The sequence below is a fragment of the Rhinolophus hipposideros genome, assembly GCF_964194185.1.
Source record: "Rhinolophus hipposideros genome assembly, chromosome: 12".
NCBI classification, from domain to species: Eukaryota; Metazoa; Chordata; class Mammalia; order Chiroptera; family Rhinolophidae; genus Rhinolophus; species Rhinolophus hipposideros.
The window spans coordinates 1,135,605-1,154,904 of NC_138058.1; the positions used below are offsets into that span (position 1 = coordinate 1,135,605).

The 19,300-nt window shown below is 53.9% G+C and overlaps 1 protein-coding gene and 1 long non-coding RNA gene across 4 annotated transcripts in view; one reads left to right on the forward strand and one right to left on the reverse strand.

Annotated features, from left to right (window-relative positions):
- Positions 1 to 146: 146 nt before the first annotated feature.
- Positions 147 to 914, forward strand: LOC308505560. The gene is made up of 2 exons (XR_013994583.1): positions 147 to 403; positions 490 to 914. It is a non-coding gene; the product is annotated as an uncharacterized lncRNA (long non-coding RNA).
- Positions 915 to 2,163: 1,249 nt separating this feature from the next.
- The window catches only part of CNNM4 (cyclin and CBS domain divalent metal cation transport mediator 4), a 33,986-nt gene continuing 16,849 nt past the window's right edge, over positions 2,164 to 19,300 (reverse strand). The window contains exons 2-8 of one of the 3 annotated variants that reach the window (XR_013994582.1): positions 11,304 to 11,447; positions 10,854 to 10,988; positions 9,796 to 9,965; positions 9,488 to 9,584; positions 4,929 to 5,110; positions 3,777 to 4,684; positions 2,189 to 2,975 (exon numbers count right to left, since the gene is read on the reverse strand). Coding sequence is in view for 2 of the 3 variants with exons in the window: in XM_081068021.1 (XP_080924147.1) it covers positions 4,487 to 4,684; positions 4,929 to 5,110; positions 9,488 to 9,584; positions 9,796 to 9,965; positions 10,854 to 10,988; positions 11,304 to 11,447 (926 nt within the window). In the remaining variant the exon portion in view is untranslated. Of the gene's footprint in view, positions 4,685 to 4,928; positions 5,111 to 6,571; positions 7,627 to 9,487; positions 9,585 to 9,795; positions 9,966 to 10,853; positions 10,989 to 11,303; positions 11,448 to 19,300 lie in introns of those variants that run through there. The other 2 variants (XM_081068021.1, XM_081068022.1) reach the window with 2 other exon arrangements.

The window sequence follows — 19,300 nt, forward strand, 5'->3', positions numbered from 1 at the left end:
CCAATCGGCGCCAGATTCGCGCCTTCTCCGACCAATCAGCGCCGGCCTCGTGCCCCGTTCGCCAATGGGCGGCGCGTGGGGGCGGGCCCAGGGGGCGGGCTAGGCTGCGTCTGGGCGTAAACAAGCGGCGCGGGTCGGGGCCGGCCGGGGGCGGGGCTGACAGCCCCGGGGGTGCCCCGGGGGCTCCGGGTGACGTGTGGCCGGGCGCCAGCTGTGGGAGACCCCTGGCTGGAAGGCGGGCGGGCGGCGGGCGGCGCAGGTCTCGGTGAGGGAGACGTGCGCTTTCTGAGGGAAGGCCCCGCAGCCGCCGAGCTGGAGGCAGGAAGGCCGAAGGGAGAACCCGGACTGGGCCCCGGGAAGCTGAGCTCCCGTACGACGCGTGTCCACGGGGCCCGCCCCTGCTGTAGGTCCGGGGACGGAGACGCAGCCCTGGGGCGACGGGAAGGAAACCTCGGGCCCTCGCCTCTCCTTCACGTTGTTATTTCCCAGGAGAAACACGGAGCGTGCGCTCGACGGGGACGGTGGTCCGACGCGGCCCGACGGCCCGGCCCGGCCCGCCGCGCGTCACTGCGGTGGTACTTCCCCCGCGGCCCAGGCTCCCTGGGAAGTGACCTCTAAGTCACCTTGTCGGAAACCTTGGCGCGGACGCCTGCAGCCGTCGGATCGCGCCCAGACCCGGAGCAGCCCGCGCAGGGCAGCGGCGCGGCCGGGCCCGGTCCCGCGGGAGGCCTCGGGGGCTGCCGCTGCTGCTCCCCCGCCGCGCCCGCCTCCTCCGCCCGCTACTCTCAGCGCCGGTGGACGGCTTGCCCTGGTCTTCACGTCCCTCTTGACTCTCCCCAGGCCATTTGCCTTACTGGTCATTTGGTTCGAGGTATTTCCATGTTTTACCTAAATATTTGAGTTTTAAATCCATAGCTATGGTGGCTTCATTGGCCGAGTCCTGCCTCTCTTCGTCTGCAAACGTCACTTCCTGGAGCTGGTCTTCCCGGACGATTTTGACCCAGTGGGTCAAGTTTGTGGGAGCTGTGTGCTCTCACCTAGTAGCATCTAGTGCTTATCTTGTGGACCCTTTCATTCATTCATTCATTCAACAGGTATTTGCTGCATTGAGTGCCTGCAGTGTACCAGGTCCTGCTCTAGTGCTGGGATTTATGTGGAAATAGGAAAGTCCCTGCCCTCCTAGGGCTTAGGTTCTAGTATGGGCACAACAGGAAATGTACCAATCGTGTTTTAATATCTGCAGTTAGGATTGGGGCCGAGCTCTTTTATGGAGGGTGACAGGGAAGGCTTCTCTAAGAAGGTTACATTTGCATGGAGGCCTAGATGGAGCAGGAGGTGAGCCTCACAAAGACCTGGGGAAAGAGTGTTCCCGGTAGAGGTAACAGCAAATCCAGGGGTCCCTGCGTGACTATCTTCCCAGGAGGTCTGCCTCATTAGACTGAGGGGTCGCTGGCACCTGGTGTGGAACAGGTGGATGGATGAAATTTACTCTTCCCACCTATACACAAGTTTTTGCATGTAATTCCTTTTATCTGGAATGTCCTTTCTGCGGACCCAAGTAAGTGCCTCTCTTTCTTTAAACATTCTTCCCGATTTGTCTGCTGTGAAGACAGCTGGCTTGTGTCTCTGAGTCCTTGACACCCTCAGTCACACGCCCCAGCTGAGGTACCTATGAGCACCACAGGAGTGGACGCAGTGAGGTCACTCAGTCTCGGGCAGGATCTTCCAAGATGAGCTCTCCCACTTCAAGACCACGACCAGCCCATGGGTGGATGAAAAGGCAACTGCATGTTACAAAACAATGTGATCCTGTTTTTTGGATCAGGCTCCCTTCTCCTTCAGCCCCCAGGGGAGAGAGGAGGGCTGATTCGCTCATTCCAACTGCCCATCCAGGACCCACAGGCAGGAGACCCCAAGGTGTCCCTCTCATGACGGGATTCCCAATTGTGGCCGCTGAGCACCTTTATCACACATGTCCAGCAGCTCCTGTGACAACAGCCTTGGTTATATATGTGCTGTAAATTACATTTCTGCCTCTGTTTACTGCTAAACAGCTCCTATAGAATGCTTGCCACTTGCCCTGACACAGGTGACAGCCACTTCTAGCTCTATGAGAGGTACCGAATATTGACGGAACTCAAATAGGTAAACCATAGACTCACCAAGATTTCATGTTTCATTTTTTATTACCAATCAAAAAATAAATTCCATATATTGTTTAGCAAATATTATCATTTTGTGACAAAAGACACAAGAGTCGTAACAACAAAACTCCCCGAGAGTCAAACTCATAACAATGCCAAAATAAATCACAAAAATATACAAATTAAAATCTTACACAAAATAAATAAGAGTCATTTGCTACGGTGGCTGTGACTTGCCTACCCCTTAGGAGGCCATCTGCACAGTTCTCCCTCACACAGGCAGATGTGCAGGGACGGGCCCGTTCCAAGGTAGAGCTCAGCCCAGGAACCAGAGGTTGGAATAGGAAGTGAAAAATTGCACTGGGAGGAAGAAGTCATGGACCAATAATATCTGGAAGTCATTAAGACTCTCTGCAAGAAGAGATTATAAATGGGGAAGGGAAGGGCAGGGCAAGGGCGTAGGGCGCGCTGTTGATAGGAATTGTGTGTGCAGAGAGGTAGCTGTGGAAGTGTGTGTGCCCGCTCCTTGTACTTCACACACTCACTTGGTTCAGGCCAATGCACTTGGCCCCGCCTGGCACTCGGGTCTCAGGAACACGGCTTTGCAAGCTCCCGTGTGCACTCGGGAAGCAACCTGCTCCTGTAGAAAACTAAGGGGTCCCCCAACAGGAAACAGGTCTGGTGTCTGAGAACCCATGGGTGTCATCACCTTCTCTCCAGACCTTTATGAATAAATTCTGTGACTGGCCAGGGGCAGGCATACTTGGTGAAAGACATTTCCTGGTCCCAAGACTTAGGGTTCTCCAGGCACCTGAAGCGCAGAGCACTTGGCTGAGGAAGGAGTGAACAGACAATACTCAGGCCCAAGGCCTGCAGAGGCCCCCTCACCTGATCTTGGGCCCCAGCAACTGTGCCACCCAACAGAAGAGCCAACATGGTCCTTGGTCCCACAGCCTCCCAGGAATGGGGAGCCTAGAGCTGTGCGGCAGGGCCTGACTCGGCCCCAGGGAAAGGCGCGGGGGCCAGAGTTCCTGTGGGTGTGGAGCTCTGGGGGTCCAGTACCACCAGCTTCAGCACAGGCCAGAATGAGGCCTCACTGTAGGGTTACGACCTGGGGGATGCAGGGCTGCCAGTAGTGTGCCTTTGAGGTGGGAATCTTTCCTGGGTTCTGGACGTGTGTGAACAGGCAGGTAAGCCTGACCAGGGGACAGGGCATGCAGAACCTGCTGCTGCTGGCTTCCTACGTGTCCTCAGTCCTCAGCCCCCAAGAGGCCTTGGGGTTTGGGATTAGAAGTAGGGAGTCTGGAAAGCAGGTTCCTGGGTCACTGTCTGAGACTGGACTTTGGTTGTGGGCTGGGAAGGGGATGGTATCACTTGCTAACAATGCACGACCGATTCCCTCCTAGAACTGAAAGGAGTATCGCAGCCAAATGTAGATGCTGTCCCCACCCAGGGGAAAACCTTTGGTAAAAGTGAGAGCAGCCTAGGGAGCAGGGGCGAGCAATGTGAAAGGTGGGAGACCCTGCCTAACACTTTGGGTCAGCCCCATTACAAGGGAAGACTTGTCCAAAGGGGCAGATGTGAGGCGAACCAATGGGAACAGGGGTGAGAGTCTCACTGACCCCAACTCACCAGGAGGGCCCATCAGCAGTTCTTGGAAATTCCTTGATCCAGCGAGTGACAGGAGCAGGCACGCTCTTCTGCCGCTGGGCGCATCTGTCCCTGGTCACAGCTGCCCAGACCCCTCAGCCTCAGTGACGTCAAGAACAGCCTCCATGCATGTATCCCACTTGTTCTCAGTACTATTTGGTTCTTTGCTTCCTGGAAAGAACTGTCCTCCCAAGAGAAAGCCTTCCTCCAGCGGGCCTCTGGGACCCTGTCTCTGGAGGATGAGGGAGGACGAGTGGGCTCCCTGAGTCAGGGACATAGCCAAAAGGTCGTGGCTGGGAGCAGATTATGGCTATTGCTTTCTGGGGTGATAAACCCCACTCCTTTTAAAGATTTTGTGGAAAAAAACAATTTCTTAAAGTTCCTTCTCTTCCCCAAATGATATTTAAAAGGAGGAGCAATAAGCCTAGTTTAGAAAGTCTCCAGTAAGAAACACCTCGCTCATGGTGACTGCCCAGCACCAATGGTCCAGGGCAGGGCAGCTGCTGCTCTGAGCTGCTCTGAGCTGCTCACAGGTCCCTGGCAGAGGCCAGCTCCCCCGTGGGCTGGGGGCCACCTGGCTGCTCGGTTAGACGGGCCATCTGCACCCCGTCTGGCCTGACAGGCTCCCTGTCCTCAGGTGGGCCCACTGGGGCGGCCCCCGCGGAGCTGGCGGGGGGCCCCAGGCCCTCCTGTCAGATGGCACTCTCAGGGGAAGCTCTGCGCAGAGAGGCGTTGCGTTCGTTCAGTAGAGTCGTTGTCTCATCCACCATGGGCAGCTCCGGCTTCTCGGCCAGGTTCTCCGTGCAGATGGTGCACCCATCCAGGGGAAACTGAGGGCAGTTCTCCATCCGTGAGGCCAACAGCCCATTCTGGTACTGCTGCCGGGTGATCTGCAAGAGGGACGGCCGAGGGTCACAGAAAGCAGGTGAGGGGGGGCAGGGGACAGCCTGCTCGAGGCCAACAGGAAGGAGGCTGAGTCCAGAGGACAGCTATGAGCAGGCGGTGTCTCCGGGAGCCTGTGGGAGCGTGAGGAACAGGGTAGAGAGCGGCACGTGTGGGGTGTGCTGGGGGAAGGGGCAAGCCGCTGGTTCCTGCGGCAGAGCCGAGGCTGGAGGCGGCATGGGTCAAGCTCACCTTAATGTACTGCAGGTCCGTGAGCGCCCGGACACTGAAGTCAGACACGTACTGGCCCAGGACAGAGCTGCCCAGCTGGTTGCTGCTGCCTGCCAAGGGCGCTGCACTCGAGAGGTCCACGCGGTCCGGGTAGCTGAGGGAGGCCGAGCGGCTCAGGGGGCTGGGGTGGGACGGGGAGCGGTCTATGGGAGAGACAGGCTGTCAGGCCCCAAGGCACCCCGGTGCCCTCACAGCCTCTTGTCCACCTCGTCCCAGACGTTCAGCAGGAACAGGAACGGTTCCTAAGGCCAAGCACAGGCTCTCACCGACATCATCAAAGCAAACAACTTATTTGTTTAGCAGGGTTGTGCGATGAGTATCAAAACATCCACCAAAACAAACAGAACAGAAAACAAAAACCAAAGATGCAGGAAGTTTATGGCTACAAATCCCTCATTTCCTCAACAACTGATGGGTCAAGGCAGCTGCTCCCCTCATCTCAGTAACAGCTTATGTCAGTGGACATAAGCTGCAGAAGTTTAAATTATATTAAAAGGAAGAGTACACAGTTTGCACTCACACACACCCAACATGACACCTGCTCACATCTGAAAATGTTCGTAGGTCAAACATGTCTTCTGCACATGACCTGTTCTGTGTAGACAGTCCTACCCAGCCTGGCAGGGGCACCTGGGGTAGCAGGTTCCTCTCCCAGGAATGGAGAGGCCCCACAGCTACAGGCTGCCCCCGCCCACACACTGGGGCTGGTCCCAGTGCCCCTCCCTGCCACCAGGGGCAGCGCAGGCCTCCATTCCATTGACTGTCACCAGGATGGGGGGTGACTCAACTTCAAATGAGGAAGGAACACGCTCCTTAGTTTGAAAAGGGAACCACACACACGTTAATGTGCATCAGGAGCTCTTGTTCTTGAGAACACTTAGAATACAACGAAATCCACAAAGATGTGACTCGTGAAGGCGGGGCTGGCTTGTTCAAACCAACAGGAAGTGGACTAAGCTGCCGTGCTGAGTTAACTGCTAAGGTACTAAGTACTAAATTGGCCTTTCTAACAAACAGCCCAGAGAAGAACAAACATCCAGGTGACTGAATGACCAACAGAGCTGTAACCAAGTAACCCTGAATCAGGGACACGCCACCTTTGAGTGCCATTCAGAAATCTTGGAAGATAATACTCTGGATATTCCACAATGGGGTAGTAGCCACTGAGAATGTCAAGTGCACGTGTCACTTATTGTACCTGAAGGAAGTTCTGGTTCTAGAACTTCATCTACTTCTGAGTAAGTTCTAGGAAAAAACAAATACTAGGGGGATCCCTTAATATTTCATACTAATTATTTGGATGTTGGAATGTTTTTAATTAATGCTTAACATACCAGAAACAGGAACTGAATTTAAAACCAACACCAGTTAGTGACCTGGCCTATTAAAAATAGAGGCCCTAAAAAGAAATACACCAAAATATGAAGTGTTGTTTCTGAATAATGAAATTATGATGCTTCTTAATTTTCTTACTTTTTTCTATTTTCCCAGTTTTCCAAATAAGTTATGGTACTTTCATAATTATAACAAAACAATATATGTAACAAAAAATAGGGGGTTTTGACTTGGTAATTCCATTTCTGAAAGAATAGTTTAAGGACATAATCTTAAACACAACAGATGTTTTTCATAAAGAGGTTTATGTCACGTGGAAGGGGCAGCAACAAATGAAGGCATGTCTGCTTGGTGGAACTCTAACTAGAACGCTTATGGAAAAGCATCTCTGGTGCCACATTAGGTAAAAACATCAGGATTCACATCTGTCCACGCCAACTCCAGGCCATACATGACAGCAGAGCAAGTGCACAGAGAGAGGAAGAGGGAGGCTGGGGTGGTGGCCATGAGCGCCAGACGGCCCATCTGTGTTCATCAGACAGCCCTGCTCAAAGGCCATTACCAGCTTCCCATTCCAACTAAAAGTTGGTTATGTTTGAAAGGGACCAGGGACTTCTAATCCACCTGTTACCATTTTTTTTTAGAAGCGGATCAATAGGATAGTGTGCTTTAGTGGTTACAAAGGAAAAAACCCAGCTGCAGGAATATAAAATGGGAAACAATTGACTGAGGTGTTAGGTTTTTCAGGGCGGTGGGGGCTCAGGTACGTCTCTAAGTCACGCACTGAGCCTGGAGCTCCAAAACACCGTCACGGTCTTAACCTCCTCCGGGCTCACCAGGCCAGGCTAGGACACTGGTGACGAGGGCAGCACTTGCCACCACCTTCTGCTGCATCAGAACACGGATGGGGATCCCTCAAACTGAAAGGTCTGGCCAGCACAGTCCCCACCAGTCCTGGGATAGGGCTCAGGAATATGGCATACCAAAAGCCAAAACCAGAATATAGTGTTTGGCCTTTTCCTAAATAGTTTGACTGAAATGTCACATTTTAGTTGCAATAGAGAAAAAACAAATAATAATGGAGCTCCAACGAAACATTTTATATCAGTTCCCTCACTGTTCCCCGCAATTCTTAGTGGGCACATGTATTGTTCCCATTTGACATGAAGAAGCCAAGACTTAGGGAGGGTAAGTCAGCCCCCAGAATCACCGAGCTCGGAACTGCGGAGATGGCATTCACACAGGCAGTGACTGCCCAGCCGCTGGCCCCCTTTGCTTTCTGGACCCCATCTCATACCAGCAGCCACAGAATGAACAGCAAAGCCTGTGAAGAAAGGTGGGAAGCTTTTTAGAGAAAGCTGATGAGCTGACAAGTAAGTCATCCTGCTGAGGTCTGGGAGCGACCTTGATTCGGGGGCTGAATAGCTCAGCCTGGCTGGGAGCAACCCTCTACCACAACCTGTCGTGTGTGTGTATGTTTCTGTGTGTTGTGTGTTGTATGTGTATTGTGTTATTGTGTGCTGTGTGGGCATCCCCGAAGGTTCTTCAGTCCTTAAGGGCATGTGCACGTGTGCACAAAACACAACACACCACACAACACACTTTTGGGGAAGCCCTTTAAGGACCAGAGCAAAGCCACCAGTAATTGGACCCCAGGCCAGGCTGGCCCACAAGTGTGAACAGGTTAATGCAGCTGTGGTGTGTGTGCTCAGGAGACAGGTGGCAGTGCAAATTTGTGCAGCCACGCCAGGTTACCTGATAGCCAGGAGAGGAGGGAGTGCCGCTTGCCAGGCGGACACCTGACCTGGGTTGAAGGCACTGGAGCAAAAGAGGAAAAGGTCAGTGATGAGTGGGGTCCAGGTCAGGGAGCCACAGGAAGCAGACCAGCTGTCCAGGCTCCCTTGGGCAGCAAGAGGGCACAGTGGGAAAGGGACATGGCTCTGATGGGGAGGGTGCTCAGGGCAGACGCCCAAGCCCTGCTCAGAAGTCATCTCCTTTCCCTTCTAGCCCTTCCAAGTGGGAACTGAGGGCCGCCAGGTCAAGAGACAGAGCCCAGGACTGACCCAGTCCTGAGGCCTCACTGCCTGGAGGAAATGTCCCATGACTGTGTGCTCTTCTGAACTAGATTCCCCACGCTGGAGGGTAAGAGGTGCTCTTGGGAGGGGTGGAGTGTCAGCCTGGGGGCGGCCACCTGCTTCAAAGCTCGTTCTGGAGGCTGTGTGCCCCTGCCTCCCTCCCTCCAGGAGCTGGCTCAGGCAAGCAGAGGGGCAGAGCTGAGTCAATAGGCATGGTGCCCCAGCCCCCACACAGGGTCCTCTTTGTCAAGCATGACCTGTCCCCTAGCACCAAAGCAGACTTCCACTCTCCAGTCTGCAGCAAACCGGGCCCTTCTCAAGGCTCGGAAGGGTCCCACAACCCGTGAGGAGCTGCCTGGGTGGGATACGCCCTCACCTGCAGGGCGCCCACTCCAGCCACAAGGGCCCTCTGACAGGGCCCAGAGCCATCTATGACTGGAGACACTGAGGACTCGGGGTGGCCAGAGCAGACCTTCCCTGCATGAGCCCTCTTTGCCCTCAAGGCCCTTTATTCCGTCAGAACCGACCCTGAACAAGACACGGCGGCTAAGTCCAAGAAGTCTCCACTGGCCCTGGCCTGGCTCCCAAGCACAGTGCTTCGCACCCTTCAGCCCCACCATGGGTTCCCTGTCCTGGCCTTCCCGGGCCCTGCAGCCTCCTCCCTTAGCTCTCCTCCTGTCGTGACAGCCAGTGAGGGCCACCAGAGCCTGCTGGCCCATGCTACTGCCACACTGCCCCTGCTCAAGGCCACCAGCAGCTTCCTACTTCCCATCACAACCAAGCACCATCGACCTCCTGGGGCTCCTGACTTGTCCTTGCTCCCAGTGCCCCACCCCTGGAGGCTGGCCGCGCCCTGCAGGCCTCTCTCAGAAGCCCTTCCCGTCCCCACCAAGGGAGCATGTCGCTGGTCCCCCAGGCCCCCGCCCCAGGCCCCGTAGCTCCGGCCGATCTCCCTCTCCCTATTTAGGTGGCTTTCGTTGTGAGCCACCTAAATAAGTTATCAGCCACCACTAGTTACGAGCCACCTAAATGCTGAGGTTCTGGGGCCACTCGCTGCCTCTCCCTCACCAGGCCTGCTGGAGGGCAGCACAGGTGTGGCCAGTGACTCACCAGGGGGGGACGAAGACAGGGCCATGGTCCCGTAGTAGGAGAATGCGCCCGTCTCAAACTTCATGTTCTCCTTCCCAGCCTCCACCTCCACCTTCCCCTGGAAGAACACAGGGTCAGGGTTACAGAGTGACGAGGAGAAAAGGACGAGGCAAGAAGGAGCTGGGAGGGGCGGAGGGCTGGAGGACGGCCACTCAGGCAGACGGCAGACAACAGGGAGCAGACGCGGGGCAGGCCACACGCTCTACTCTGGGGAGCGAAGCCTGCGTTCCCAGTCTCAGCGAGGAGGGCAGGTTTGAGCGGGCGCTCACCTGCAGGATGAGGACAAAGTAGTCAGCTGGCTTGTTCCGCGTGTACAGGTAGTGGCGGGCATAGTACTTGTTGTGGTCGTCAAACTTGACCTCCTGAATGACGTCCGGGTACTTGAGCAGCCGGAGCAGGATCTTCTCCGAGATCAGAGAAGGGCTGAACTGGGGGACCTCTGCAGGGGCACAGAGGAGAACAGCTCCCTCACTGCCCGGCCCTTTCCTCTGGTTCTGCACCCCCAGGAAGGGAGCACCCAGGCTCTGAACTGGTCGGACTGGAGTCTGTGTGCCCACTGGGCTTGAACAGTGGCTCCTGCACTAACAGGGCATGACCCCGGGTGAGTTACTTGACCTATATCTCCATTTCCTCATCTGTAAAATGGAGATTAAAACTTCCTAGGGTCATTGTACGGAAATGAGACAATACGTACAAGCACTTAGGCACATTCTTGGTATAAATAAAGTGCCTGATAAATGTCAGCATCATTGCCAACATCACACATATCATGGCAGGAGAAACAAAGAAGGAATTGTCACACCTTTAGCAAGTAAAGATTGGGAAGGAAGTCAGATTGGGGTGGGGGCAGAGTAGGTAGGCCAGGTCCTCATGGGAGTGGTGACCCAGGTGAGAAGAAAGCTATGACTCCGCTCTGGAGGTCAGGTCCTGAGGTCAAGTCTAGCATATGCAGGCAGAGGGGAGGCAAGAGAGACGTGAACAGAGCTGGCTGCAGGCCCCTCGCAGGGGATGAGCTGGGCACGGGCTATGGGCTGCACCTGGGTGGGCCCGGGGCACAGGGAAGGGCTTCCTTCTCCCTCCTCCTCCACAAGCCTCGACAGGCCCACTGCAGGTCCTCCCAGGGCTTATTTTCAAAAGTGACCCGGATGCGTCAGTCTGCCCATAGGCAAAGCACATCACAGGCTGAGCCCCGAGAGCCGTCCTGCCTTCCCCGAGGCAGCCGGGTCTCCCCACACTTGGCATCTGTGCAGTCCTCGTCCCATGGGGCAGCAGCCCGGGGCCCGTGACTGTGTCCCAGCAACACCCAAGGCCCTCCTCCCGCTCTTACCCGTGGCCAGGAAGCGGTGAGCAGCCAGGAGCAGCTGAGGTGAAATTTTCACCTTGAGTTCATTGTCAGCATCCTTGAAGGCTGAGAAGTCCCGTTTGTTCTTCTCAGACACCCGTTTCCGGCTTCGGTTGTCAGCTGCAAGAGAAGGAATCTGGAGCTGAGCACACTGTCCCCTCAGTGGACTCAGGAACAGACTGGAGTCCGCCCACCCGCCACCGGGCCGCAGGCCCTCCTTCCACACAAAAGCAGCAGGGCCGGTCCCCGGGCTGACCCTGAGGCAAAGGCCCAAGCAGCCTCCTGTCCCGGCTCTGAGCAGCGTGCTCCCTGCTTGCCTGGGCCTCAGGGGGCCGGCTCTCCATGTCCCAGCACTGTGGCCTTCTCACCCAGGACAGCAGGCGCCAGGCCTAAGGAGGAAAGGGGCTCTGGGCCTGTGGGGAGGGTGGAACTCACTGTACATATCTGACTCGTCCAGGATCTCGGACTTGATGATCTCCTCAATGACGTCCTCCAGGGTGACCAGGCCCAGGACCTCGTAGAACGGGTCACCTTCACCCTCGTTGTTCACCTTCTGCACGATGGCCAGGTGGGACTTCCCTGGAGGACAATGCAATGAGTCAAACAAGAGCAAAGGGACCAGTCATGAGATGCCTCCACCAAATGTTAACACACTTGGGGTCATGAGTCATTGGGGTGGGGTCAGGGCTGGTTTTTCCCTTTTCTGAATTTCCTGAAGTTTCTATTGCTTTTATGAAAAGGAAAACTGGAAGTGTTTTTTAATGTCAAGGCACTAATGACCATTTGTTTAGTAGAATGAAAATGGCAGGGTCATGCTAGCGCCAGGTACGAGGGGCTCTGGGGAGGCAAGGGTGCACAGTCACACCCGTGGACAGAGAAGTGGCCATCATCAGAGGGAGGTGAACGCCAGCGGGACCTGGGGCCCCCCCAGAGGGCCCCTGAACCCACTCCCAATGAGGCCTCAGGGGCCATTCATTCTCCCTCACCCAGCTCCTGGGCAAAACTCCCCTGCAGGTGCCCCGGGCTGTGACACACCCAAGGCAAAGGCTCTCTGCCCAGAGTCATTAACAAATTAGCCTAGGATATAATTAGGCCAGCAGGCACTGTAACCGGAGAAGGGCCATCCTAAAACCTAAAGCAAGAGAAAGCTGGGGGGGAAGGAGACAGCCTCCACAGCATTATGGGCTGGCAGGGTTTCCCAGATCCTCCTGGGTTCCCACCCTGCTCTCGTGCCCCTGACCCCAGTGTGTGACAACAGGAAGACAGCCCAGAAGGGCAGGGCCCACACTCAGGGTGAAGGAACGGTGTACCCCACGTGAGACACAGGTTTGGAGCAGGCTAAGGGAGAAAGTTCCGGGAGAGCTGTGACAATCAAGTCAGGGTCTTTTCACAACCTCCCCTTCACCATCCAACCTTAGGGCCTCACTAAGGACACCCCTGGACGTTCTCCAGGTCTCTAAGCCACCAGAAATCCCCCAACCCCTCTTTGGAACTCCTAGGGGCCTCGTAGGGAGAGCAGAGATTCCAGTTCTCACAGCATTTGTAAAAAAACAAAATCAACGTATCCGAGGACAACATCCTGGTAAGGGACACTGTTCTGTGAAACGTTGTCACCCACACAGTGGCCGTCACTAAGATATACTGACTTCTAGCTGCGAGTTGTAGTCAAAACACTTTCAGCACTTTGCTAGACAAAACCATGGCTTAACGCGATTAAAAATTTCCCAGCATCTTCTAGAGATGAGCCAACAAGAGGAAGACACCTACCAAGGTCCTGCCCGCCCCCCATGTCCCTGCCTGCTGGAGGACAGCCCTCCAGAGAGAACAATGCTCCAAGGGGTCTGGGTCCACCAGCTGGGCCATGTCGTCAGACAGAACCAGACCAGAACTAGGCAGATAGCTTTGGCCCCCTTCCAGCCTGGCACACTGAGCCTGGCGATGCCCAGTACTGGGGACACAGACAGGCCCTCACAGGTACACTGCTTGGTAGTGCAAGGAAGGCAGGCATATTTCAGGAGGCCAATCTGTCAGTTTGTCTCAAAACGAAGGGTCTCAACCTTGGCCTCAGAAATTCCACTTGTGGGACCTTATCCGGTGGATGTGCTCTGCACAAAAGCAGAGGGAGTCACCAGAACTTTCTTTTTTACAACCTCAAAGCAGAGAGTATGCAACAGGAACGCTGAATGGGGCACAGCTGACTGGGGAAAAGATGGCAGGGCTGGATGGATGAAATGTGGAGTGAAACATGAGACATGCAGTTAGTGGCAGAGTAAGTGACAGGATAGAATGTGTGGTGCCATCTGCCTGTACAGAAATGGGGTGGTGTGGGGGAGGGGCTGGAAATGTCCAGAAGAGGTCACAGTGGTCACTTTGAGGGCACGTGAAGTTGTGCGGGGTTCTTATCACTTACTCTATGCCCTTCTATATTGTTCCATTTGATGGGCATGTTTTACTGCAATACTTTTTTCATCGAGAAAAACATTAAGGGAAAAACAAAATTAAGGGGCAAGAACAAAGGGAACTGGTGAGTCTAGGGTGAGCAAGGACCCTCTGTGCCTGTCCTGCCTTCTGCACAGGTGGCCCCAGGAACGCAGTGCGTCTCTGAAGGCAGACCATTTAGCAGCCCCCTGCTCACACCCCAGGAGTCAGAGCCCTTGAAGACTCAGCTTCAGTAATCTGAGAAGATGTGCTCCCCACTGAAACCTCTCATCAACCCACAGTCGTGGGCTGCACTGGGCCTCCCTAGGAGAGGCTGGCGGCTCCTCTAAGGGAGGGAAATGTCCCTCCTGCAGGAGCAATGAGCTGACTCCTTGAGCCCCATCTTTGTCTGTGGAACCCATTGGTGCCTGTGGCGCCCTCTTGTGGCAGCACCCTCCAGACGGGTACCTTGTGGGTGTGCACACCTGGGGCACCACCTGGCACCCCTGCTCTGCAGGCTAAGAGACTGGAACACTGGCACTGACTGGCCAGCCCGTTGGGGCCCCCCACAGAGGTGCTGGGCCAGGGGTCTGTCAGTCACCCTCTGCTGCCCCAGCCACTGGAGCCTGGGCTGTGTCTGACTTTATGAATTTGTCTGCCCAGTGGGGCCATTTTTTCTCTTAGAAGAATGTTCCCCTGTCCAAGGTCACCAGTGACCTCCCTGGTGGAGGTCTCATGCTCAGGCCGCAGCCTCCAACCAGGGGCCACTCTCTCCCTCCTCCTGGAAGTCCTTCTAGGACACTGCTCTCCTGGTGTCCCTCTGACCTCAGAGGCTGCTCCGTCCTCTAATGCGGAGGGTCTCAGGGCTCAGTCCTTGCACCTGATCCCTTGTCTTGTGACTTTAAATACAAACTGTATGTCAAGGCATCTCAAATAAGACCCATACATCCAACTGCTGGCTAACAGCTACCTCTGCACGGTTTGAACTTAACGCTTTGAACTTAACCTCCAAAACCAAGCTCCTGCTCTTCTCCCCATCTCCTTCTCTCCAGCTGATGGGCAGGAGGGGAGTAAACTTTGCTTCCTGTTTCTTACCCTTCTACTTCCAACCCTTTCAGCAGACCCATCAGCTCTGTCTGCCTGAGGCACCCAGAATCCAACCTCTTCTGGCAGCCTCCAGGGCCTCTGCCATATTCTGGGCCACTAGCCTCTCTTTCTCACCCACGGGGCAGGAGCAGCCTCTCACCATCATCCTGCTTCATCCTAGACCCACATCTACTCTAAACACCGCAGCAAGAGGACCCTCTTCCAGTGAAGTCAGGTGGCCTCATGCCACATTCCTCAGTGGCCAGGTCCCCAAGCCCCTGGTGCTGGCCCCTCACCCTGTCTCCTCCTCCTCCTCCTCCCTCTCCTGCTCCTCAGGCAGTCAGTCAGTCGGCCTCCCTGCTCCCTCCCTGCTGTCCCACAAACACTTGAGGTCACTCCCTTTACCTGGCTGCTCCTCCCCCACACCTCTGCACAACTTCTCCCCTTCTGGTCTTTGTTCAAATATCACCCTCTCCCTGAAGCCTCACTGACCACAACCCCTCCTCCAGCACCCCAAGCACTCACTACAGATGATGTAATGTGCATTTACATTGATGGCATCTTCTCCACTGGCCTCCAGGCTATTACAGCAGGGGCTCCAAGCCCAGAGCAGTGGTCCCAACTAGCGGAAATTCCTGCCCGTTCTCTGGAATTTTTTTCTTTTTTCCTTTCCCGAATCCCAAGATACAAACTGTGTTCTCCACGATGAATAGTTTCCACAAAGTGACGGCCGATACTACCAACCACCTGGGTTCAAGGAGCTGATTTTCCCGATTTCCCGACCACCTTTTCTCATGATTCAGGAACGGGAAAGTGAAAAAAAAAATCCTGAGAATGGGCAGGAATTCCCACCTGGAAACCCTAGTCCCGATGGTCGCCAAGCCCAGAGCAGTGGGACACGTGACTCAGTTCACACAGGGAGGATACAGACTAGAGAAGGAATTATTTTGAATTTTAGGAATTAAGAAGCTTCTGTAATTCAGAAAGCACTGTTAATTTATCTACCATTTAAAATAAGAACATCAACTTAGGACTTACATGTTTATGATTCTCAGCAAATAGAATTTAAATCTAATACAGAATTCTCTATTAATGAATTATCTCACTTTATTATTAGTATCCATTCAACTGGATAACTGGATTTTGGGGATGGTTGGGGTAAGAAACGAAACATGAAATTTTAAATAACACATCTACTCCAAAAGCTGTGTGACTCTCTCATTTTCCTTTTTTGTTTTTTATGTGTATTTTTCCCCCCTTTTGTCCGCCTCCCCTCCCACTCTGGTTCAAGCTGTTGTTTTTCTCAGTCTAGTTGTGTAGGACACAGATCCCTGGCCCGTGCTGTATTGAACCTTGCGCTCCCCTCAGCGGGTCATCAGTTGGCCGTTCATAGCAGCTCCCGGCAGCTGCCAGCCGCTCATGATGGCTGCCTGCCATTTATGCTGGCTGTTGTCCACGGCTGCTCCTTGCAGCACACGGCTGCCCCGCAGCAGCTCACGGGAGAAAGCCGTTGCTTACGATCTTATCTGTAGAGGGCGCAGCAAACTGGCCCATGTGGGAATCAAACCGGCGACCTCTGCATTAAGAGCACGGCGCTCCAACCACCTGAGCCACCGGGCTGGCCCTGACTCCCATTTTTTTCAAAGCAGTCCTTATTCAAAGAAAAAAGACTAGAAAAACAGCAAAATGTTCATATGAAATTGCTGACATTCGACTATTTTTGACCAACAAAAATAACAGTTTCATGTGATTTAACCTAACAATATAGGGGATTCAGGAGGGGTTTTATTTTCTTTTTCATACTTTTCTGAGTAGAAATTTCAGAATTTCCATCATCAGTAGTCCAAACTTCAGAATCAGAAAGATGCACACACATCAAAGTAACTTTTAAAAGACTCTCATACTGCTTCCTCCAGCACGCAGGGCTTCCTGAGCCTTCAACCCCAGCATGGCCAGAAATGGGTGACCTGGCTGTAGGAAAGGAGCATCTTGACGCCATTGTCCCTCGGTCTCCCCTGGGCCACACCTGCTGCCAGCTTGCCCACCCCATCCTTTGTCACCCTTTGTCCAGCCAGGTCTCTTCCCAGGTCACAGAACTGCATTCAAGGCCTCTAGAGACCCCAGAGGGACCGGGCATACCCTCTCCCACCTGGAACAGGGGCAAGGACTGAGAAGACCCTCCCCCGCCACCTCTTTACCCTTCAGCGCTGGGTAGCCCAGCCCATGCCCCACTTCTTCCTCTCCCAGCACTTGCATGGCTATGGTGTCCATGTCCCCAAAGAGCAGGCCACAGCTCAGCCAGGTCTGCACTGTGCCACCCCTCCTCCCACCCCATGCCTAGAGCACGGCACGCTTCAGACTCCTTACTGGACACACACAGGCAGGGTCCAGGGCCCCAGGAAGCCCAGTTGCCCACCTCTGCTATGTCCTCCTCCCTCATAAAAAGCTTTATCATCTCTCAAAGACCAGAAGAAGGACACATCACTAGGTGCTGGGTTTCAGAGTCCACAAGGGTCCTGCGAGGCTGTACTCACCAGCTCCGACTGCCTTTGTCTTGGGTTAGTGCCTGGGACCCCAGATCAGACTTGGGTTGCCACACCCAAGATGGTGTCCTCAGCACCCTTCTCGCTGGCCTCCTGGCAAGTCCCATCTCCTGCCATCCCAGCTCCCAGGTCCTCAGGACTTGCCCGAACTCTCAGGCTCTCCTATGGAGCCCTCCTTTCCTGAGAATCCTCTCCTTCTCCTCTCTCCACCTTGGCCCTGCCACAGAAGGATTAAGTGACTATTAATAGTGCTGACCTCCACCAGCAGGAGGAGCGGCCCAATCCCAGCTAGGCAGTCGGGAGGACTGGGGGGGACACAGCAGCAGCAGGAGGCGACCCCTGTACAGCTCTGAGGTGGGTGGGCAACCCCCACAAAGGGATGGGCTGGAGGGCACCAGCATAGTGTTTAATCAATGAGCAACTTACGAGAACACTGAGAAGGTCCATTTTCACTTACACTAAAATGTATTATCAGACCCCAGAGACTAAAACAGTGCAGCACAGGACAAGGAAATTTCTTCTTCGCGACTGGTAGTGTGTGTCACAATGTAAACTGCGCGGACCCTGGGCTCAGACATACCTCAATACAAAGGAAATACCCAGGCGTGTATAAGGTGTGCCCAGGAGGACCGTCCCAGGTGGTTTAGGACGTGCTCTGCTGCCAGGGAACAAAAAGGCTGCGGCACACAGGGGTTTATCCAAAAAGATAGTGCTCACCATGTCTGCAAAGCAGAGGCTACATGACAGGACCGCAGGAGCCATCGGCCCTGCTCTCTTATGCTTTGGCTTAATGCATTTTAAAATCAGTATGTTTTACTTCTGTACTTTTTCCTTTTGTAATCAGAAAAGAATGACATCTCATTTTGAGAGGGGGAGAAAAGCAATATATGAGGTGTGGTCAAATAATAAGGTGCATGTTTAAATAAAAAAATTATTACAGTAAAAGACACCTTGCCAGTAATCCCCCTCAAATACTTCCCCTTGTTTCAAACACACTTATCTCATTGCTCTTGCCACTTTCTGCAGCAGCTCTGGAAGTCCTCTTTCATGAGTGTCGTTAGTTGCGTTGTCGTGGCTGCCTCGATGTCCTGAATCATTTTGACTTTGGGAAAAGCCAGAAGTCACATGGAGCCATATCCGGTGAATAAGATGGATGAGGATACACCATAATGTTATTTGACAGAAATTGCTGTACCAGAAGTGATATGTGACACGGAGCGTTGTCATGATGGAGGATGATTATTACACACTTTAAAACACACCTTCTCTGGGGCCGGTCCGGTGGCTCAGGCAGTTAGAGCCCCATGCCCCTAACTCCGAAGGCTGCCGGTTCTATTCCCACATGGGCCAGTGGGCTCTCAACCACAAGGTTGCCAGTTCAACTGCTTGAGTCCCGCAAGGGATGAACACAGCACCTTGAGCTGAGCTGCTGCTGAGCTCCCTGATGGCTCAGTTGGTTGGAGCGTCCTCTCAACCACAAGGTTGCCAGTTCGATTCCTCGAGTCCCGCAAGGGATGGTGGGCTGCGCCCCCTGCAACTAAGATTGAACACGGCACCTTGAGCTGAGCTGCCTCCTGGATGGCTCCGTTGGTTGGAGCGCATCCTCTCAACCACAAGGTTGCTGGTTCGACTCCCGCAAGGGATGGTGGGCTGCGCCCCCTGCAACTAACAACGGCAACTGGACCTGGAGCTGAGCTGCGCCCTCCACAAATAAGACTGAAAGGACAACAACTTGAAGCTGAATGGCACCCTCCACAACTAAGACTGAAAGGACAACAACTTAACTTGGAAAAAAGGCCTGGAAGTACACACTGTTCCCCAATAAAGTCCTGTTCCCCTTCCCCAATACAATCTTTAAAAAACAAACAAACAAAAAAAAACCCACACCTTCTCTGAACTGTAGCTCACACCCGACTGGCTGCACCGAACAAGTTGAAACTTATCACAAACTGCTACTAAGTTTCAACGCGCCAGATCCCTGCCTTTGGGTTGGATGGCACTCGGCAGCAGCATTCACCATATTTTGTGATCACAACAGAAACGCTCCATGTCACACATCACTTCTGGTACAGCAACTTCTGTTAAATAAAAACATTACAGTGTGATTGTAAAAAACATCCACCTTCTTCACCAGATCTGGCACTGTGCGACTTCTAGCTCTTCCCCAAAGTCAAAATGTTTTGAAAGTCAAAATGTTTCCGCAAAGTCAAAGACCAAAGACCATGAAAGGTAAATGTTTTGACTCAATTCAGGACATCAAGGCAGCCACGACAGCGTAACTAAAGACACTCACAAAAGAGGATCTCCAGACCTGTTTCAAAAGGTGGCAAGAACGATGGAATAAGTGTGTTCGAAGTGAGGGGGAGTATTTTGAGGGGGATTAGT